This window comes from Salmo trutta, chromosome 16 (assembly GCF_901001165.1).
Source record: "Salmo trutta chromosome 16, fSalTru1.1, whole genome shotgun sequence".
NCBI classification, from domain to species: Eukaryota; Metazoa; Chordata; class Actinopteri; order Salmoniformes; family Salmonidae; genus Salmo; species Salmo trutta.
This window is the reverse complement of record NC_042972.1, coordinates 15664369-15688732: the sequence shown is the minus strand read 5'-3', so window position 1 is coordinate 15688732 and position 24364 is coordinate 15664369. Positions and strand designations below refer to the sequence as shown.

Below are 24364 nucleotides of genomic sequence, written 5' to 3'. Positions count from 1 at the left end.
TCACGTTCCCGCACTGACTGTGTGGAGGCTCATTGATTTAACATTACGTTAGCCTACACTAGTAAAGTAATAAAATATATAGCTGTCGGCTATATTAGCCACGACTTACCGTTCTTTGTGCAGCTTCAAATGTCGAACAAAGTTGGAAATTGTTGCACCTCCGTCTGTAATTTTCTTCCCGCATGTTTTGCAAGTTGCAATCCGTTTTTGTTGATACAGAGTCGTCTTTATATCCAAAAATAATAATATGGTGTATCATCTTTTCAAGGGCTCCATCTGAATTCACCCGCCGACGTTCCTCTGCACTGCCATGCACAACTTTTTCTCAGCTGGCACAATTTGATTGGCTGCTGTCCGATTCAAACTGTAATCCGTTAAATGAAGAGTTGATGCGCTGCACACTTTTTTAATAGCACACCTCTGGCTGTTGCCTCTTCTCAATGTCTCTCTCTCATTCTCCTTCCTCCCTCTCTCTATATTAATATCTCTCTCTCTCTATATATATATATATCAACCGACTCTCTCTATATATATCAACCTCTTTCTGTATATGAGCAGACACATGCACATTTGTGGCCTGCTGGAGGTCATTTTGCAGGGCTCTGGCAGTGCTTCTCCTGCTCCTCCTTGCACAAAGGCCGAGTTAGCGGTCCTGCTGCTGGGTTGTTGCCCTCCTACGGCCTCCTCCACGTTTCCTGATGTACTGGCCTGTCTCCTGGTAGCGCCTCCATGCTCTGGACACTACGCTGACAGACACAGCAAACCTTCTTGCCACAGCTCGCATTGATGTGCCATCCTGGATGAGCTGCACTACCTGAGCCACTTGTGTGGGTTGTAGACTCCGTCTCATGCTACCACTAGAGTGAAAGCACCGCCAGCATTCAAAAGTGACCAAAACATCAGCCAGGAAGCATAGGAACTGAGAAGTGGTCTGTGGTCTCCACCTGCAGAACCACTCCTTTATTGGGGGTGTGTTGCTAATTGCCTATAATTTCCACCTGTTGTCTATTCCATTTGCACAACAGCATGTGATATTTATTGTCAATCAGTGTTGCTTCCTAAGTGGACAGTTTGATTTCACAGAAGTGTGATTGACTTGGAGTTACATTGTTGTTTAAGTGTTCCCTTTATCTTTTTGAGCAGTGTATATTAACTTCTCTCTATATATATCAACCTCTCTCTATATATATATCAACCTCACTGTATATATATTAACCTCTCTCTGTATATATCAACCTCTCTCTCTCTATATATATATATATATCAACCTCTCTCTCTCTATATATTATCCTCTCTCTATATATATATATATATCAACCTCTCTCTCTCCATATATATATATCAATCTCTCTTCTCTATATATTAACTTTTCTCTATATATATATCCACCTCTCTCTCTATATAACTATATATCAACCTCTCTCTCTCTATATATATATATATGTCAACCTCTTTCTCTATATATATACCAACCACTCTAAATATATATATATCAATCACTCTCTCTATTTATATATATCAATCTCTCTTTATATGTATATCAACCTCTCTATATATCAACCTCTCTCTCTCTATGTATATATATATAAATATATATATCAACCTCTCTCTCTATGTGTATATATATATACTGTGACGACCCTCCCACTCTGTCTGCTGTATTTCTCTTTGCTCTTGTTCCTTATTAGGATGCTGGTGGGCGGAGTTGGAAGGGTCGTCAGCTAGATGGGAAACACCTGGGCTCGGGTGTGGCCCAGGATAAAGACACCTCTTCCACAGTCATTGGGGAGACTCTCCATGCAGACACCTTGTTTTTGGTTGTGCTAGTTATGGTATCTAATAAATATATATTTTTGATACTCCTTGTCTCCACGTTGTCTCCCTTTTGTTGCGAACTCTGAGCCGGTTCGTAACAAGTGGGAGCTCATCCGGGATCTTGGACTTGTGTTTGGGAGAAAACGTGGAGGTATGTTAAATTCTGTAGGTGCTTTGTTTGTATATTTTGTTAGTTTGAGTTTGGGGCTCAGTACTGGTTGCCTTTGTTTGTTTGGTTTGTGTGCTGGGTTGGAGAGAGTACATTGGTTAGTTTCCAGGCCCCTGCCTAGCCTGGAAATGCTTGTTCTACTCGCTGTTGGGACATTGGTCTGAGGAGGTGAGTACAATCAGCTGTGTACCTCGGTGGGAGATTTGGATAGGGTAGTGAAACTTACTATCCGGAGCTATAGCCTTTTTCCCCTGATAGGCTTAGCGACGTATTTCATTTTGGAATATGTTGGGCATTGTTAATGTTTGTTGTTTTTGTGTGGTGTCTGGACTGAGCAGTTGTCTCGGGAGCACATCTGTGGCTTGGTGGAATCTGCCAGCGTGCTGGGGGGTTACTTCCTCGCCAGCGGGCTACAGTGCATAATTACCCACCGCAAATCTGCATGAAGACTAGGGTTGAGTTATTGTAGGTTTTGGGGAAGCTCCATTTCTCATCTCTTTTCTGTGGTGCCCGGTGTGATTGTATTCTCTTGTTGTGGTCTGGTGTGCTCAGCTGAACCGTTGGAGTGACTATGAACCGTTGGAGTGACTATGAACCGTTGGAGTGACTATGAACCGTTGGAGTGACTATGAATCGTTGGGAAATGACTGAACCGTTGAGAAGTGACTATGAACCGTTGGGAGATACGGTCTCTTGTGTGCCCTGTTCCTGAGTGTTATGTGACTGACCATTGGTTGGTTTTGTCATGTTCTGTCATGTTCTAACTTTCCTGTCTGTTCCCTCCTGGTCTTGTGTTCTCCTTTCCTCTTAAATGTTGCTTCCTGTGCGCAAAGGTTGCTGAGGTTTGGGGAGAAGGAGGTTGGCTGGGGCAAGTGGAAGGTGAACATGTAACCTCTCGTAAATTTGGGACGCAGAGGCCTGTGTCAATTTGGGACGCAGAGGCCTGTGTCAATTTGGGACGCAGAGGCTGATACGTTGTTCCGGGGCCCTTGTTGGTCCCCGGTTTTATGGGGGGGGTGTGTGACGACCCTCCCACTCTGTCTGCTGTATTTCTCTCTTTGCTCTTGTTCCTTATTAGGATGCTGGTGGGTGGAGTTGGAAGGGTCGTCAGCTAAATGGGAAGCACCTGGGCTCAGGTGTGGCCCAGGATAAAGACACCTCTTCCACAGTCATTGGGGAGACTCTCTCTATGCAGACACCTTGTTTTTGGTTGTGCTAGTTATGGTATCTAATAAATATATATTTTTGATACTCCTTGTCTCCACGTTGTCTCCCTTTTGTTGCGAACTCTGAGCCGGTTCGTAACAATACATATATATATCAACCTCTCTCTGTGTGTGTGTATGTATATATGTATATATGTATGTGTGTACAGCCCCTTGTTCTGCTCTCTTGTTTTGGCGTACAGTGATGCCCTCACACTACCAGTGGCACACAAGAGCTGGGTTTCCCAAACTCCGTCCTGCCCCTCCCCACTGGGTGCACGTTTAGGTGTTCGCCCCTGCACTACACAGCTGTATATGTGTGTATGTGTGGGACTGCAATGTGTGTGTGTGTTTGGAGGGTTTGTTGGTGTGTGTGTTTGTATGCGTCTGTGTTTGTGTAGGTGTGTGTCAGCGCAGAGTGGGAAGGAAGTCTCTAGCTAAGAATGCCATCCACGATGTCCTTTGATACTGTGAGAGAGGACGGATGTATGCAGCTGTGGCCCTGCCAATTTACACCCACTCCACTCACAACCCCCTCCTCTTCCCACCGACCCCTATGACTCTGTACTCGCTAATCCCACAACATGCTCCATCTCCACAACACCCCCAGCCCCACAAACAATCCTGGATTCAGGAAGCTGGCAGATTCATCCAAGCACAGAGAATTATAGCCATTTCAAAGATCAAAGATGAAAACAAGAACTATCCTCTGTGCAAAGGAAGGGAGACAGGGACAGAGTACATCTGAGAAAAAATTACACGGAAGAGTGATTCTCTATGCAATGACTACATGCAAGGAAAACAGTGTATTCTTTTGCAAAAACAACACGGTTACGTTCTTAATTAGAGCCATTGTTTTTCGTAATCATACAGTGGTTGAGAGTGTCATGTGGTGTTATTTTAATTCAGCGAATTAGCTGTTTCTCAGTGTTTGCTTGTTTATGTCCGTTTTAGAAATGTGAAAATACATGGGTTTCATATCAATATAATTCAAAATGTAAATACAGAGTAAGAAAGAAAGACTATAGAGCTATAGTATCCAGTTAGAAAGACAGACAGACACACACAGAGATACATGGTGATGATAGACAGACAGACATACACAGAGACACATGGTGATGATAGACAGACACACAGAGACACATGGTGATAGACAGACAGACACACAGAGACACATGGTGGTGATAGACAGACAGACACACAGAGACACATGGTGGTGATAGACAGACAGACACACAGAGACACATGGTGATGATAGACAGACAGACACACAGACACATGGTGATGATAGACAGACAGACACACAGAGACACATGGTGATGATAGACAGACAGACACACAGAGACACATGGTGGTGATAGACAGACACACAGAGACACATGGTGATGATAGACAGACAGACACACAGAGACACATGGTGATGATAGACAGACAGACAGACACACAGAGACACATGGTGATGATAGACAGACAGACAGACAGACACACAGAGACACATGGTGATGATAGACAGACAGACACACAGAGACACATGGTGATGATAGACAGACAGACACAGAGACACATGGTGATGATAGACAGACAGACACACACAGAGACACATGGTGATGACAGACAGACAGACACACAGAGACACATGGTGATGATAGACAGACAGACAGACACACAGAGACACATGGTGATGATAGACAGACAGACACACAGAGACACATGGTGATGATAGACAGACACACAGAGACACATGGTGATGACAGACAGACAGACACACAGAGACACATGGTGATGATAGAAAGACAGACAGACAGACAGAGACACATGGTGATGATAGACAGACTGACAGACACAGAAACACACAGCGGTGATAGACAGGCACAGACACACATGGTGATGATAGACAGACAGATATATATGTCACAGTGGCTGGGAACAGACCTGGCTCAAAGTAGTATTTGATTTATGTATTTGATTTATTTTTTATTTAACTAGGCAAGTCAGTTCTTATTTACAATGATGGCCTCAGTTACTATATGTGCGCTTGGGTGGGCAGGGTTTGTACACTTGGGACTATTCCATTGGTGTAATTGCACCAGGGAAGCTAAATCAAGGGCACCTAAAGTGTTTGGAAGACAATAAATACTATTTTGACCCAGGTCTGGTTGCGAAACCTAGCCTAAATATTAACAGAAAATGTAGCTTGATGTACTCTGTCAGCCATAGTTGGCTAGGGGTTAGTTTCATTCTATACCATTATGTACAGTCATGGCCAAAAGGTTTGAGACTGACACAAATATTAATTTCCACAAAGTTTGCTGCTTCAGTGTCTTTAGATATTTTCATCAGATGTTACTATGGAATACTGAAGTATAATTACAAGCATTTCATAAGTGTCAAAGGCTTTTATTGACAATTACATGAAGTTGATGCAAAGAGTCAATATTTGCAGTGTTGACCCTTCTTTTTCAAGACCTCTGCAATCCGCCCTGGCATGCTGTCAATTAACTTCTGGGCCACATCCTGACTGATGGCAGCCCATTCTTGCATAATCAATGCTTGGAGTTTGTCAGAATTTGCGGGTTTTTGTTTGTCTACCCGCCTCTTGAGGATTGACCACAAGTTCTCAATGGGATTAAGGTCTGGGGAGTTTCCTGGCCATGGACCCAAAATATTGATGTTTTGTTCCCCGAGCCACTTAGTTATCACTTTTGCCTTATGGAAAGGTGCTCCATGCTGGAAAAGGCATTGTTCGTCACCAAACTGTTCCTGGATGGTTGGGAGAAAATGCTCTTGGAGGATGTATTGATACCATCCTTTATTCATGGCTGTGTTCTTAGGCAAAATTGTGAGTGAGCCCACTCCCTTGGCTGAGAAGCAACCCCACACATGAATGGTCTCAGGATGCTTTACTGTTGGCATGGCACAGGACTGATGGTAGCGCTCACCTTGTCTTCTCCGGACACGCTTTTTTCCGGATGCCCCAAACAATCGGAAAGGGGATTCATCCAATCCCTGTACCTTTTGCAGAATATCAGTCTGTCCCTGATGTTTTTCCTGGAGAGAAGCGGCTTCTTTGCTGCCCTTCTTGACACCAGGCCATCCTCCAAAAGTATTTGCCTCACTGTGCGTGCAGATGCACTCACACCTGCCTGCTGCCATTCCTGAGCAAGCTCTGTACTGGTGGTGCCCCGATCCCGCAGCTGAATCAACTTTAGCAGACGGTCCTGGCACTTGCTGGACTTTCTTGGGCGCCCTGAAGCCTTCTTCACAACAATTGAACCGCTCTCCTTGAAGTTCTTGATGATCCGATAAATGGTTGATTTAGGTGCAATCTTACTGGTAGCAATATCCTTGCCTGTGAAGCCCTTTTTGTGCAAAGCAATGATGACGGCACGTGTATTCCTTAATCATGGTTGACAGAGGAAGAACAATGATTCCAAGCACCACCCTCCTTTTGAAGATTCCAGTCTGTTATTCAAACTCAATCAGCATGACAGAGTGATCTCCAGCCGTGTCCACATCAACACTCACACCTGACATGATGTCAGCTGGTCCTTTTGTGGCAGGGCTGAAATGCAGTGGAAATGTTTTGGGGGGATTCAGTTCATTTGCATGGCAATGAGGGACTTTGCAATTAATTGCAATTCATCTGATCACTCTTCATAACATTCTGGAGTATATGCAAATTGCCATCATACAAACTGAGGCAGCAGACTTTGTGAAAATTAATATTTGTGTCATTCTCAAAACTTTTGGCTACGACTGTACAGTAAGTACAAACACTACCCAATAGGAACAGATGAGACCTATAAGGACAACGGCTTATGATGCAACACTTTTTTTGTCATTGTTTTGTCCTACAGCAGGATTTTCCCAAACGTGGTCCTTATTTCTTTACTATTGTGCAGGAAACCAGGAGACCAGAGGAGATTATTAGTGAGTTCAATATACTGGCCACTAAGGCTGACTGAGAAGTTGGTAGGGGTTATTATTGAGGTCTTCAACTGATCAGAGTTCAGATACTGGCCACTAAGGTTGACTGAGATAAGTGGTAGAGGCTATTAGCGAGTTTATAATACTGGCCACTAAGGCTGACTGAGATAAGTGATAGAGGCTAGTGAGTTTATAATACTGGCCACTAAGGCTGACTGAGATAAGTGATAGAGGCTATTAGTGAGTTTATAATACTGGCCACTAAGGCTGACTGAGATAAGTGGTAGGGGTTATTAGTGCTGTCCTCAACTGATCACAGATCAAATACTAGCCACTAAGGCTGACTGAGATGAGTGGTAGAAGTCATTAGTGCTTTCTTCAACTGATCAGAGATCAGATATTTGCCAGAGAGGCTAACACTAACCATGAGGCCAGATAATATAGGTGCTCTGGTGTTAGATTAATTAGCATTAGCCTGCCACAATCCACTCATTCCTACTAATGGGAGCTAGGTGGCTTTAACTAACACTGCTACTGTGTGGGGTCAGAGCAGAGGGAATTAGGAAGGAGTTACATGTCCTATAAGCCCTGTTTTGAATTAAGCTCTTCTGGTCATTATTGGTTTTGTCGTGATCAATATGGTTATTGTATTTCATAGCAATGTAAAACACCATGTAGGTGGGTCCAATCTAAAAAATAAGCAGGGTTGGGCCTGGTTAGTACTTGGATGGGAGACCACGTTATTATAGTTTGATTATGGTGTAAGGCTCTTGATAGTAGCTTATATCTAACCTAATATTTTTCAATCAACATAGCACTGCCTACACACCTACGCATTAATACATACAGTGCATTCGGAAAGTATTCAGACCCATTGACTTTTTCCACATTTTGTTACGTTACAGGCTTATTCTAAAATGGATTCAATCGTTTTTCCCCTCATCTATCAACACACAATACCTCATAAGGAAAAAGCAAAAAATGTTTTTTAGTTATTTTCGCAAATGTATATAAAAAAAAATAAAGATTACATTTACATAAGTAATCAGACCATTTACTCAGTACTTAGTTGAATCACCATTGGCAGCGATTACACCCTCAAGTCTTCTTGGGTATGACGCTACAAGCTTGGCACACCTGTATTTGGGGAGTTTCTCCCATTCTTCTCAGCAGATCCTCTCAAGCTCTGTCAGTCTGGATGGGGAGTGACGCTGCACAGTTATTTTCAGGTCTCTCCAGAGTTGTTCGATCGGGTTCAAGTCTGGGCTCTGGCTGGGTCACTCAAGGACATTCAGAGACGTGTCCTGAAGCCACTTCTGCATTGTCTTGGCTGTGTGCTTAGGGTTGTTGTGCTGTTGGAAGGTGAACCTTCGCCCCTGGAGCAGGTTTTCATCAAGGATCTCTCTGTACATAGCTCCATTCATCTTTCCCTCTATCCTGACTAGTCTCCCAGTCCCTGCCACTGAAAAACATCCCCACAGCATTATGCTGCCACCTCCATGCTTCACCGTAGGGATAGTGCCAGGTTTTCTCCAGACGTGACACTTGGCACTCAGGCCAAAGAGTTCAATCGGTTTCATCAGACCAGATAATCTTGCTTCTCATGGTCTGAGTCTTTTAGGTGCCTTTTGGCAAACTCCAAGCGGGCTGTCATGTGCCTTTTACTGAGGAGTGGCTTCTGTCTGGTCAATCTACCATAAAGGCCTGATTGGTGGAGTAAGTTAAGAACAAATTCTTATTTACAATGACGGCTACCCCGGCCAAACCCGGACACCGTTGGGCCAATTGTGGGCCGCCCTATGGGACTCCCAATCATGGCAGGTTGTGATACAGCCTGGAATCTAACCAGGGTCTGTAGTGACACCTCTAGCACTGAGATGCAGTGCCTTCGACTGCTGTGCCACTCGGGAGCCCCAAGTGCTGCGCCCGTCTCCCCCCGATTTCTCAGTTTGGCCGGGTGGCCAGCTTTAGGATGAGTCTTGATGGTTCCAAACTTCTTCCATTTAAGAATGATGGAGGCCACTGTGTTCTTGGGGATCTTCAAGGCTACAGAAATGTTTTGGTATCCTTCCCCAGATCTGTGCCTCGACACAATCCTGTCTCAGAGCTCTACAGACAATTCCTTTGATCTCATGGCTTGGTTTTTGCTCTGACATGCACTGTCAACTGTGGGACCTTATATAGACAGGTGTGTGCCTTTCTAAATCATGTCCAATCAATTTAATTTACCACAGGTGGACACCAATCAAGTTGTAGAAACATCTCAAGGATGATCAATGGAAACATGATCCGCCTGAGCTCAATTTCGAGTGTCATTTAATTTTTTATGAATTTGCTAAAATTACTAAAAAACTGTTTTCGCTTTGACATTATGGGGTAGTGTGTAGATTGATGAGGGGAACAAATAATTGAATCCATTTTAGAATACGGCTGTAACGTAACAAAATGTGAAAAAGTCAAGGGCTCTGAATACTTTCCGAATGCACTGTATACCCACTAGCTCACTCACTCACACACATCTTAACAACACTCACCCACCCACCCACCCACCCACCCACCCACACACAAACACACCCACTCACCCACACACAAACACACCCACTCACCCACCCACCCACATCAACACTTCTTCATGCTGAGCACACACACTCTATCTTCAACACATGCCCAAATCATCACCACTAGCAAATCATGCTCGGACAAGGAGCTCTGCCTCTTTCTCTCTCCCAGTCTCTCTGCCTTATCGACCTGACAGTTGTCAAATTGCCTTGCAGCTCAGCATGCAGGCTTCTCTTCCATCGGCCTATGAAACATGACTTGTTGACAAACAGGCTATATCCCAGGGTGCTTTGTGCCAATATTAGGTTCTGACAGGCCTGCTCAGCAAACCTCTGACATGTTCATGACTTAAATCAAATTAGTGTGGTAGGAAAATCAATCCGCTAAATTTAGCTGGACGTTAAAACAACATGGCCCATACATCCAGTCTGCTTCAATGGCAACTCGCCGCTGAGAACGAGCACAGAAAACAAGCGGAAACATTTGAATTTCAATACTGTTGAAGGAAAGTCTGCACTCATGAATTTGAGATGAAAAAAACACCACCTTTGTGGTATTTTGTACCACCAGAAAAATAATCCAAGGAGGGGGAGCATTGTCTAACTTGACCCATTCTTTTTCAGTTAACTTGCTACACTCAGCCTAGCTAGCCAACAACTTTAAATGTGATTGATGGTGCAGATCCGAGCATGAAACTCATAAAGGCAGTGGTGTCATAATCCTCCCCCGGCAGTGGCAGACCATGCTCGTTTGAAGATGCAGCACATGCATTTTTAAACGCCCTACGCACACATGTAGTTGTTCACTGTGTTGCTTGGAGTGCTATGATAGAAATGCGGTTGTGTCACACAGAGACTGCCGGCTGCTGTCGACTGAAGCCTCATTAAAAATGAAAAGGGGAGAAATAATGAAATAAAATGGAAAGTGCCGTAGGTAAATAAATATATAAACAAATTCATATATATATAGCGCAATCTCGAGAGACCCTACTCCATATATTCGCTTCCTCCTCCCACATGAAATGAGATGGATAAATCCAGATAGTGATCTTTCTTTCTTTCTTTCTTTCTTTCTTTCTTTCTTTCTTTCTTTCTTTCTTTCTTTCTTTCTTTCTTTCTTTCTTGTCTCTCTCGCTCTCTCTTTCTCTGTCATACTCTCCAAAGGGAGTTGAATGAGTTAGGCCAAATCACAGGAGTCTAATTAGCATGGGCAATAGCCCATGGCTAATAAGTGTCTCACCACAGCAACGAGAGAGTGTGTGTTTGTGTGTGCGTGTTGTTTGGTCGAGTGGGAGTCTGTAACCGAGAATCAGATGCCTAATCAGGCTAAAGACAGACAACAGTAGGGGGGGTTAACAGCGTGTTGTTCACTCACTCTCTCTATCCATTCACCAGTCCCCGTTCTGCTTGCTTTCTGTCTAAAGGCCTAAATAGTCCTCCGCAGCCAAAAGAGTGTAGGGACTGAGTCACTGGGCCGTTCCAATCTCTTCGCCTTTGTGTGTAGTTACTGTGCTTGCAACTTTGTAACTGAACTGCCATATCATGGAAAAAAAGTACTTTTAAACAGTCGTTTTAGAAACTTGAAGAATCTCTGAAGCTTAATTTGCATGCAGATCCTGCAGTAATATGACATAATAAGTAATGACTTATTACAGAGGTAGTTACCATATTATGCTAACTACGTCTGTAATAAGTCATTACTTATTATTACACAGTTGTCAGTCTTATACCAGCAGAGAGGGATATAGGAGCACCATCATCCAACACTTAACCACACTGAGAGGCTGTGAATGATACACGGCGTAAAGTATTTGATGTAAGAGCAGTGTTTAGAAACAGTGGGGGAATCAATCTCGCCATTAAGTGAAAGTGAAAAAAAATGTATATTGAAATGTGCCACCCTGAGGTGAAAGACTGTAAAATCAAAGGGTCATTGAATCATCGCTTTGAGTCACATCCAGAGGGTGAGAGACAGAAAATAGATACATGAAGCTATAAGAAAAAGGATATACACTGAGAGTACAAAACATCCAGAACACCGTCCTAAAATTAAGTTGCACCCTCTTTTGCCCTCAGAAAAACCTCAATTCGTCGGGGCATGAACCCTACAAGGTGTCGAAAACGTTGCACAGGGATGCTGGCCAATTTGGGTGGTGGACCATTCCTGATACACATCGGAAACTGTTGAGCGCGAAAAACCCAGCCGCGTTGCAGTTCTTGACACACTGGTGTGCCCGGCACCTACTACCAATACCCCGTTCAATGGCACTTCAATATTTTTTATTGCCCATTCACTCTCTGAATGGCACACATACACAATCCATGTTTCAATTTTCTCAAGGCTTAAAAATCCTTCTTTAACCTGTCTCCTCCCCTTCATCTACACTGATTGTAGTGGATTTAACAAGTGACATAAATAAGGGATCATAGCTTTCACCTGGATTCACCTGGTCAGTCCATGTCATGAAAAGAGCAGGTGTTCCTAATATTTTGTACACTCAGTGTCTATCCCAGTTTTCCAGCACAAAGAAACCCCATGTAACCCTGCACCAAGGTGAATGCATATATCCCTTGAGTAGCACCCTTTGGAAATGAAAAATGTGCATTTAAGTGATTAATGAGTTAGGGTAGTCAGAAGAGAATAGTTGCTGTAACAAGCTGTTGCTTCTTGTAGATGGGTAATTTATCATATTCAGTGTAGTGTAGTGTAATATTGTGAGGTAAAATTAACATACACTGAGCTTACAAAAAATTAGGAACACCTTTATAATATTGAGTTGCACACCATTTTGTGCTCAGAACAGCCAAAATTCATCAGGGCATGGACTGTACAAGGTGTTGGAAGCGTTCCACAGGGATGTTGGCCTATATTGACTCCAATACTTCCCACAGTTGTGTCAACTTGGCTGGATGTCCTTTGGGTGGTGGACTATTCTTGATAAACACAGGAAACTGTTGAGTGTGAAAGGCACTTAAATATTAAGCCTTGCCCAATCACCCTCTGAATGGCAAACATACACAATCCATGTCTCAATGTCTCAAGGCTTAAAAATCCTTCTTTAACCAGTCTCAACCCCTTCATCTATACTGACTGAATTGTTAACAGGTGACATCAATAAGGGATCATAGCTTTCATCTGGTCAGTCTATGTCATGGAAAGAGCAGGTGTTCTTAATGTTTTGTATTCACAGTGTACATTATAATGTCTATACACACTTCAAGTAGATAATGTATTTAAATGTATTTGTTGTTGTTAAACACTTCATCATACAAGAAAGACCAAGAGAAAAACTCCCCCAAAGTATGTTATGAACTTGTTATTGTCAATAAACCTTTGGATAATAAAAAAATCTCAATATCACGCTTCTCTAATGCATTGAGGGATTTGACTGGAATACAGTTGCTGTCAGCCGCTCATAACCAAAATATGAGAAAAAGTCATAATGCTGATAAACAAAAATCTAGTCTGGGAATTCGCTGAGAAGCCAATAAATGCCAAGGCAGCTTAAGGTCACCGTCGGGTCGAGCTGGCAGAACCTCCTTGGGGAAATAATGGCTTGTTGCAAGACCTTCAGCCTCCATTCAAGCTGGAAGGTAAAATAATGAAATAAGAATGAGCCGGTAATCAACCGAGGAGCTGTCTGTCTGTAGTTGCCGATACTCGGGCCTCGGGAGTGAATTTTTCATAGCCTTGGGGACAGGTGGCTCAGAGGCTATTTCCTCCCTCCTTGCAGTTTATGTGTGCGCTGCGCGTGTGTCGTGCAGAGATGTAGCTGCCTGTGTTGACAAGAGTGGCTGGGAGCTAACTGCAGCTCCACATCACTTTTCTCCATCAGAAGACCCTGGGGTACAAAGCTGTTGGACTTCCTCTCTTCATCTCAACACTCTGCCCCTGCGAGGGTTTCGCTGGCACATCTTTTGATGAGCTGTAATGGTTGTGCATTGCAGAATGGTTATACTGCTAGTAATGGACGTAGCATCTAAGTGATGTCTGTCTCTATATCCGTTCCATTGCCTAAGCTCACATGGTTGTTGAACTCAATTAGGGTTTGCTGTTCCGGAATTATTCACAACTTGGATGCCAAGCCCCATGTACCTGCAGTAAATACCATGCACAGGTATCAGAGAGCCAAATGTGAAGAATTCCATCTCATGGAACTCATTTAGTTTATACAACTATCTCTACTAGATGCACGTGAAGGCTTTGGAATAATGGAGTCTTCAAAACCCCTGTTTGAGTGAGAGATTCACCAGTTTTGCACAGCGAACCCCTTGAGTTTTGAACCTCAAGGTGTAGCTTTCTACAGCCACGATGTGTATGAGAATAGAGAAGACATTACACAAAGCTCAATCCCCCAGGCTCCCTGCTAAGTGTCACGTTATGTGGACCTTTTCTTCAAAATGTTACACCGCCTGTGATCTTGATTGGCTGAAGACTCCTCTCCACAGATCAAAGGCTCAGAGCATTTCTTTTGATTTTCCCCGACATTATTCCACTGCCATGTCTAGCCCATACAACTCCTCAGAAACCATAATGTTGCTACGACACATTCAATTGATAACATGGTAGAGAAGCACGCACCTATTTCAGAATATGTGTATTGGCCCTACAATACTTGGATGTATTGGTGTAAAGTACTGAAGTAAAAATACCTTAGTAGTTTTTTTCTGTACTTTACTTTACTATTTGTATTTTGAATACTTTTACTTTTACTTCACTACATTCCTCAATAAAATTCTGTACTTTTTACTCCATATATTTTCCCTGAAACCCAAAAGTACTTGTTATATTTTCCATGCTTAGCAGGACAAGTGGTTCACTCACTTATCAAGACAACATCCCTTGTCATCCTTACTGCCTCTGATCTGGAGGACTCACTAAACACAAATGCTTCACTTGTAAATTATGTCTGCGTGTTGTAGTGTGCCCCTGGCTATCCTTAAATAAAAAAAGAAAAGAAAATTGTGCCATCTGATTTTCTTATTATAAGCAATTTGAAATGATTTATATATTTTTTTTTGATACTTACGTATATTTAAAACCAAATATTTTAGACTTTTACTCAAGTAGTATTTTTCTGGGTGACTTTCCCTTTTACTTGAGTCATTTTCTATGAAGGTATCTTTACTTTTACTCAAGTATGACAATTGGGTACTTTTTCCACCGCTGCTTGGATGACCAACCACCATATTGAAATGTACTGTATATTTTTGTATTTCCAAACTCCTACATTTTGATTTAATATCAGAAAATGTGACACTGGCGACGTAGACTTCTTCCTGGTATCAGACTAACACTTCGATAGTAAATATTTCATAACTTCTAATTCATGTTCTAAAAACAGTATATTTCTTCCACAGAAAGTCATCTATAAAACCAGGGTTTCCGTTAGCTGGTAATAGCCAGCTTTTGGACATATAATACAATTTAGTGAAATTAAATTGGTGCGTGTGTACAGTATATTCGTAATGTTTCTTATTTATCACATGTGTCCAGCATGAAGATACAGAGCCTTTGAGCAGAAAATCTGTCAGACAGCGCGAAAGCTGCTGCAACAGCATCTCAAACAGCAAATGGTTAGGCAATGGAAAATAGGCTTCATCAGCGCGCCACACAACACTTTGCAATGAGCTGGAAGCAGTCTGAATTTTGAAAACATATACTTAATTGTTTGAAACTTGAACATTTTACTACATATTATGAGGCATGTCTTATCTTGCTTCAAAGTCTAGCCAAAATCATATCATATCAATTATTTTATATAAACATTCTTTCATTGTCCAGTAGCCAAAGGCACAATCCTAGTAATATTAGCAACCCATGCTAGTTGTTGCATATTAGATCTCCCCTCCCTCTTTTCAAAATGTTATAATGGATATTTAAATCTCTGTCACATGAAACTGCTGGCATGTGCTGTGCTCTTTTGACAAAGGTGTATCCCGCTAATTGCATTAGGGAACGAACATTCACACGTAGCCTATTGCCTTGTACGCATTGCTGCACATATAATGTGAAGAAATAATAGTTGATCAACATTTTAAGCTAAACGTTCTGATCTGTTGCATCAGACTCATTACTTTTTAACTTATTTTTTGGCAGCCGAGGCCTACTGGTTGTATTAATTTGGGACCTATTGTCCCACAGTTGTCCCAGAGTCGGTTTGGAATAGGCAATTTCTTTCTCGACAAGCTGACCAATAGAATAGGTAAACTCTTCTACTATGGGGAATAGTAGATTGACATAGGCAAATGATTTTGCTGTTCGTTACTCTTCTTGTTGGCTGAGGAAAAGTAAATGTGGACATTTATTCTAAAATCTTCAAAGTACGCATCAGAATTCGGCAAGAAGGACCGCACATCTTTGCATCCTCGACTTGCATGTTCTGTTAATAGGAATTACCATAATCTAAATGTGATTTCTGTCATTCTGAGCCCTAATCAGGTTACACACCCAATGCATATGGGTCCAGTAAATTAAAATGCTGCTGGTCAAATGTCAGGCATCACATTTTCCTAAGAGAAAACCTATATCATACAGGCATATAGTCTTAGAGAACTATTTGTGTGTAGAATTATTGTGGATTGATCCTTTAAGGTTCAGTCTTAAATACAAAGTGAAGCTCTCACTTCCTGTCAGTCCTCTCCACTCACCCACCAGGTCTCTGCCATCACCCTCTGCTGTGACAGCGGGCGTGTCCAATCTGTTGGCCCCTCCCTCACAGCCAGAGCCATATTCAATTAAAGCCAAAGAAAACTGTATAATGAATTCATACAGTATGCCCAGACTGTGAATTTAATGTAAACACCGATTACATGGTGAAACCATGGTGGTCCTGTGTGGCTCAGTTGGGCTGTGAGTTTGATTCACATGGGGGACCAGTAATGAAATGTATGACCTGGTTGTATTGACCAACCATGACTATACAACCTGACCAGTCACTCTGGTCAGGTTGTATAGGCCCACAGATGTTTTTTTAGATACCTTTTAGCAACCTGGGGCATAAATCTATAGTATACGTCTACATTTTTGCAGTGGCAGCCACAGTTTAGCAGTGACTACCACGATTTAGCAGTGGTGGTGCGCCACTGCTAAATGCAAATAGGGGAAACACTGCTTCCAGGTACACATGGAGACGCACTCAACATTGTTTTCTACCTTGCTTGTCTCTATACAACCTTCCGAGTCCTGAACCTGTGAGGTTTGACAAGGTCGAAGCAGACCTAGACACGTGAAAACAACCAGGTGTTGTTAGACCTGACCACTTCACCTTGCCTTCCGATGCCAGACAATGTTCCACCTAGCTGCACAGGTGTTAGACCTACAGATCTGTACATGGGCTGAGCAGGGGACCATGCAGGGGCCACGAAGCCTCGGACGAATATCCTTATCTGGGGCTGAGCCTGGGCCAAATCTAACAAGCGCTTTCTGGAACACTGCATGGGCTTCTGTAATCTACATGAAGGCACAACTCCCAAGTGTCTGGGGAATATATCAACCCACCAGTGTTTGGGCTGATAAAAAAACTCCCGTGGGGATTACTTAACCTCAAAGGGATGCAGCTCTAATTTCTGTTGAGAGAGACAGTCTCGTCCAAAAGGGAAACAAAAGGCTATTTTTCCAGGTCTCCAAACAGAGAACATCATTCGCGCAAAACTGAAAGCACGAGCCACCGCATTAAATCATGGAAAGAGGTCTGGGAATATGGCCGAATACAAACAGTGTAGTTATTCCCTCCGCAATGCAATCAAACAAGTGAAATGTAGGTATAGGGACAAAGTGGAGTCGCAATTCAACGGCTCAGACACGAGACGTATGTGGCAGGGTCTACAGGCAATCACGGATTACAAAAAGAAAACCAGCCACGTCACGGACACCAACGTCTTGCTTCCAGACAAACTAAACACCTTCTTTGCCTGCTTTGAGGATAATAGTGCCACCAACGCGGCCCGCTACCAAGGACTGTGGGCCCTGCCTCTCCTTCTCCGTGGCTGACGTGAGTAAGACATTTAAATGTGTTAACCCTCGCAAGGCTGTCGGCCCAGACGGCATCCCTAACCGCGTCCTCAGAGCATGCGCAGACAAGCTGGCTGGTGTGTTTACAGACATATTCAATCTCTCCCTATCCCAGTGTGCTGTCCCCACATGCTTCAAGATGGCCACCATTGTTCCTGTATTCAAGAAGGCAAAGGTAATCGAACTAAATGACTATCGCCCCCTAGCACTCACTTCTGTCATTATGAAGTGCTTTGAGAGACTACTCAATAATCATATCACCTCCACCTTACCTGCCAGCCTAGACCCACTTCAATTTGAATACCGCCCCAATAGGTCCACAGACGATGCAATCGCCATCACAATGCATATTGCCCTATCCCACCTGGACAAGAGGAATACCTATGTAAGAATGCTGTTCATTGACTACAGCTCAGCATTCAACACCATAGTACCTTCCAAGCTCATCATTAAGCTTGAGGCCCTGGGTCTCAACCCCGCCCTGTGCAATTGGGTCCTAGGCTTCCTAACGGGCCGCCCCCAGGTGGTGAAGGTAGGACCCCCTTTCCACATCAACAGGACAGCAGTGGAGAAGGTGGAAAGTTTTAAGTTCCTCGGTGTACACATCACAGACAAACTAAAATGGTCCACCCACACAACAGCGCCTCAGGAGGCTGAAGATATTTGGCTTGTCACCTAAAACCCTCACAAACTTTTACAGATGCACAATTGAGAGCATCCTGTCGGGCTGTATCCCTGCCTGGTACGGCAACTGCACTGCCCACAACCACAAGGCTCGCCAGAGGATGGTGCGGTCTGCACAACGCGTCAAGTGGGGCAAACTACCAGCCCTCCAGGACACCTACAGCACCCAATGTCACAGGAAGGCCAAAAAGATATTCAAGGACAACAACCACCCGAGCCACTGCCTGTTCACGCCGCTACCATCCAGAAGGCGAGGTCTTTTCAGGTGCATCAAAGCTGGGACCGAGAGACTGAAAAACAGCTTCTATCTCAAGGCCATCAGACTGTTAAACAGCTATCACTAACACAGAGAGGCTGCTGCCTACATACAGACTTGAAATCATTGGCCACTTTAATAAATGGATCACTAGTCACTTTAATAATGCCACTTTAATAATGTTTACATATCTTGCATTACTCATCTCATATGTATATACTCTATTTTATACAATCTATTGCATCATGCCTATGCCGCTCGGTCATCGCTCATCCACATATTTATATGTATATATTCTTATTCCCTCCCTTTACTTAGATTTGTGTGTATTAGGTAGTTGTGGAATTGTTGGATTACTGTTAGATATTACTGCACTGTCGGAACTAGAAGCACAAGCATTCCGCTACGCTCGCAATAACATCTGCTAACCATGTGTGTGTGACCAATAAAATTAGATTTGATTTGAGGACGATCTGAGCTATAGCTATGCCCTTTTATGCAATTCCCCCCATGAACCATTCTCTTTTGTGGATGGTAAGATGTAGACTGTGGAGAGAACATCGCAGTTAAACTCCATTTGAATTAACTCCCTCAGGGAGTGATGCGTGCTAATTGATTTTTCTACCCGTCCAAGATAGTCAATCCATCCAGCGCCAGTATACGTCACACTCATTCTTATTGATTTGGCTAAAGCTAACATGCTAAGGAGAGAGAGCTCCTGGGACCAGCTGGGGATGCACAATGATAAAGTGTTTATCGCACACGATCAAATTAAATCTTATAGCAGCCTGCAGATAGAGACAACCTCCTGGAGAAACCTCTTTGTGACAGGGAAAATGGCAAAAATGCTGTGCCACAAATACCAATTAGTAAGCTTCTACTGAACTCCATTTTACACGACATGAACAAAAGTATATAGACACCTGCTCCTTGAACATCTCATTCCAAAATCATGGGCATTAAAATGGAGTTGTTCCCCCCTTTGCTGCTGTAACAGCCTCCACTCTTCTGGGAAGGCATTCTACTAGATGTTGGAACATTGCTGCGGGGACTTGCTTCCATTCAGCCACAAGAGCATTAGTGAGGTTGGGCACTGATGTTGAGCGATAAGGCCTGGCTCGCAGTCTGCGTTCAAATTCATCCCAAAGGTGTTTGATGGGGTTGAGGTCAGGGCTCTGTGTAGGCCAGTCAATATCTTCCACACCAATCTCGACAAACAATTTCTGTATGGACCTCGTTTTGTGTGCAGGGATAGGAAAGGGCCTTCCCCAAACGGTTGCCACAAAGTTGAAAGCACAGAATCATCTAGCATTGTATTGTATGCTGTAGCATTAAGATTTCTCTTCACTGGAACTAAGGGGCCTAGCCAGAACCATGAAAAACAGCCCCAGACTATTATTCCTCCTACACCAAACTTTACAGTTGGCACAATGCATGGGGCCAGGTAGCGTTCTCCTTGCATCCACCAAACCCAGATTCGTCCGTTGGACTGCCAGATGGTTATGAGTGACTCATCACTCCAGAGAATGCGTTTCCACTGCTCCAGAGTCCAATGGCTAGCTTTACACCACTCCAACCGACACTTGGCATTGCCCATGGTGATCTTAGGGTTATGTGCCACTACTCGGCCATGGAAACCCATTTCATGAAGCTCCCAACGAACAGTTCTTGATGTTGCTTCCAGAGGCAATTTGTAACTCGGTAGCGAGTGTTGCAACCGAGGACAGACGATTTTACGCGCTACAAGCTTCAGTACTCTGCAGTCCCATTCTGTGAGCTTCTGTAGCCTACCACTTTGCGGCTGAGCCGGTGTTGCTCCTAGACGTTTCCAAGACACAATAACAGCACTTACAGTTGGCCAGGGCAGCTCTAACAGGGCAGAAATTTGACGAACTTACTTGTTGGAAAGGTGGCATCCTATGACGGTACCATGTTGAAAGTCACTGAGCTCTTCAGTAACTACAAATGATTGTCTATGGAGATTGCATGGCTGTGTGCAACATTTTATACACCTGTCTGCAGCAACGGTTGTGAGTGAAATTTGAAGGAGTGTCCACATACTTTTGTATATATAGTGTATGTTTAAGCATGTTGGTAATACTGCTGATAGAGGAACAGATCAACAGATCAGGAAAGTCCATCAATCTTGATAATACAGATTTGTTATTCATTTGTTACTTACCTACTTTTTCTCTATTTTAACAGTGCAGTAGGAGCAGCGGTCAGTTGTGATTGAATGTATACGTGTCTCTCTATGTTTTTAGAGTATGCAGTGTGATGGACTGACTGGATAAAATGTGTGTTATGTGACAATGTATGTGTATGTGATCCTTTTAATGGAAGGTGATGCTTAGGAAAAATATCCCTCCTGGATGGACAATACATTTTTATTCTATTCTAACCTAACTCCAGGGTTTCAGGGTAGTGGCCCATGAACATTTAACAAAAATGTTTTGTAGATAACATAGATCAAGATTGATTTATAAAGATTTAAAACTATTGCTTTCTATAAATAATGGGGCCAATTGTGTGACATTGGGATAGAAATTTCAAAAACATGGCCCATAACTCCATGTCACGTCCTGACCATAGTAAGATGTTATTTTCTATGGTAGAGTTGGTCAGGGCGTGACAGGGGGTGTTTGTGTTTTTCTATGTTTTGTATATCTATGTTTAGGTTCTAGTTTTTCTATTTCTATGTTGTTGTTTTTGGGATGATCTCCAATTAGAGGCAGCTGGTCCTCGTTGTCTCTGATTGGATATCATACTTAAGTAGGTTTTTTTTTTTTTTACACCTGTGTTTGTGGGTAGTTGTTTTCTGTTTAGTTCGTGGACCTGACAGAACTGCGTGCTTTTGTTTTCTCTTTGTTATTTTTCCTTTAGTGTTTTGAGTTATAATAAATATTCATCATGCGCAATCAACATGCTGCGCTTTGGTCCCTTCTCTACGACAGCCGTTACCCTCCATATATAAAGTTGAAGTCAGAAGTTTACATACACCTTAGCCAAATACATTTAAACTCAGTTTTTCACAATTTCTGACATTTAATCCTAGTAAAAATTCCCTGTATCAGGTCAGTTAGGATCACCATTTTATTTTAAGAATGTGAAATGTCAGAATAATAGTAGAGAGAATGATTTATTTCAGCTTTTATTTCTTTCATCACATTCCCAGTGGGTCAGAAATGTACATACACTCGATTAGTATTTGGTAGCATTGCCTTTAAATTGTTCAACTTGGGTTAATCTCTAGGAGACAGAACACGTCTCCTTCCTGAGCGGTATGACGGCTGTGAGGTCCCATGGTGTTTATACTTGCGTACTATTGTTTGTACAGATGAATGTGATACCTTCAGGCATTTGGAAATTGCACCCAAGGATGAACCAGACTTGTGCAGGTCTACAAAAGCAAAGAGGCAGTGAGTTTGAAGGTAGGCCTTGAAATACATCCACAGGTACACCTCCAATTGATTCAAAAGATGTCAATTAGCCTATCAGAAGCTTCTAAAGCCATGACATCATTTTCTGGAATTTTCCAAGCTGTTTAAAGGCACAGTCAACTTAGTGTACGTAAACTTCTGACCCACTGGAATTGTGATACAGTGAATAATAAGTCTGTAAACAATTGTTGTAAAAAATGACTTGTGTCATGCACTATAGTTTGTTAACAAGAAATTTGTGGAGTGGTTGAAAAACAAGTTTTAATGACTCCAGCCTAAGTGTATATTAACTTCCGACTTCAACTGTATACATATATATAACTTCCCAAGTAAGTCACAGAGTAATCCTCCACATATCGTACCTAGTGTGCTCACACCTGCCATATCTGGGTCTGAACCACCTGCCATATCTGGGTCTGAACCACATAACAAGCTGGTTCTGAACCACCTAACATATCTGGGTCTGAACCACATAACAAGCTGGTTCTGAACCACCTAACATATCTGGTTCTGAACCACCTTACATATCTGGTTCTGAACCACCTAACATATCTGGTTCTGAACCACCTAACATATCTGGTTCTAAGCCACCTTACATATCTGGTTCTGAACCACCTAACATATCTGGTTCTGAACCACCTTACATATCTGGTTCTGAACCACCTAACATATCTGGTTCTGAACCACCTTACATATCTGGTTCTGAACCACCTAACATATCTGGTTCTGAACCACCTTACATATCTGTTTCTGAACCACCTTACATATCTGGTTCTGAACCACCTAACATATCTGGTTCTGAACCACCTTACATATCTGGTTCTGAACCACCTAACATATCTGGTTCTGAACCACCTTACATATCTGGGTTTCATACCACCTGCCACCAATCTACAACTCCCCTCCAGAAATATCCTCGATTTCACAGCAGACAAATTAAGCAAATGTTGGCATCCAGAGTCTCTAGACAATCAATGTACTGTATATCCTCCAACAAACGTAAAATGACATGGTTGATTCATAGCTTTGGGACATGAACATCGATTTTCCTCTTACCTGTATTGTTCTGTCAGTAAATTAGCCCAAGATGCACTGCTACCCAACTGGTAATACCATTTACAAAAGCCAACAGCAATTGCTCAAAACGGTTGAGCCAAGTAAAGCATTGTCAGATATGATCTAGCTTGAACTGCCCCTCACAAAATGGCCATTGAGTTCATAAAATTGCATTGTACTGTAGGATACACGTAACATTTGTTCCAGGTTGATGTCAACTCTTTCACCTTTTCAGTACTAAAACTTGCCATATAAATTATTATTGCATTAATGAACACATCCTTCATTTTATAATAATAACCAAGCAATGTTCACAGGGACAGGCTTAACAGAGTAGGAAAGTTATCTTAAAAGCCAATTTCATTAAAAAAAAATAAGTTAATATTGCTGATCTTGTATTTCATTCATGAACTGTTTTTTAAATATTCTACTGATATTCATTATTGTAGGGACAAAATTATCTTGTCATAACTTCGTATTCGAAACAATAGCCGCAGATATCATATCGGCATCAGTCAACCCTGCCCAATCACTCTAGTCGTGAATAATGTATGGGATACATAATTACCACGACAGTAAACCTACCATTTCCAGATATATGATTGTCCACCTCGGCGGGCACAGCCGGTTTGGAAGCAGCGTTAAGTTGACTATAGAGTCCCATATAATGTAAAATCCCTATTATCACTCGAAATGATCCCATTGCTTTTGTTCTTGTTTCAAGTGGTGGACGAAAATCTCACATTAGGCAGAGCACGTTCACTAACATGTATCCAATCCGTCCTGGATGACAGTCCCCTCCGAAATGCAAAATAACCCCTGGACAAAAAGTGCGCTTTACTGCGCAAGTTGTAGACTGACAGTAGCCTGCCCAAAATTATAAGCACTGTTGGTTCCCTGTGCATCGGCAAGCAAGCATCTCCAGCTGAGGCGGACGGAGAAAGGCATGGAGGTAAGTGCAGCGGCTTGCTGAGAAAGTAAATTAGGCGGAGGGATCTAGAATAATGATACTGTTATAAACTTTTATGACAAGTTATATTTAGGTATCAGCCTGTTTTACATCTTATTTTATGAATACTCTTTATACAAAATATATGTTCAATAGTCAAATCCGCTGTACTGTATTCTTACCTGTCTATAAATCTTTCTGAATTTAGTAGCTAGGCAACTCTCAAGATGGGCAAGGTTTACAATTGCATTTTGCAATTGCAGTTGATCTGTATTACATTGCGTATAGATA

General features: G+C 42.6%; 1 protein-coding gene across 1 annotated transcript in view; it reads right to left on the bottom strand.

The window, feature by feature from the left end:
* Positions 1-24078, bottom strand: part of LOC115150168 (V-set and transmembrane domain-containing protein 2-like protein) — a 39122-nt gene extending 15044 nt beyond the window's left edge. Inside the window, exon 1 of the mRNA XM_029693160.1 lies at positions 23710-24078. Within this exon, the coding sequence (XP_029549020.1) occupies positions 23710-23827 (118 nt within the window). The 5' untranslated portion in view covers positions 23828-24078. The remainder of the gene's footprint in view (positions 1-23709) is intronic.
* Between the last annotated feature and the right edge of the window lie 286 nt (positions 24079-24364).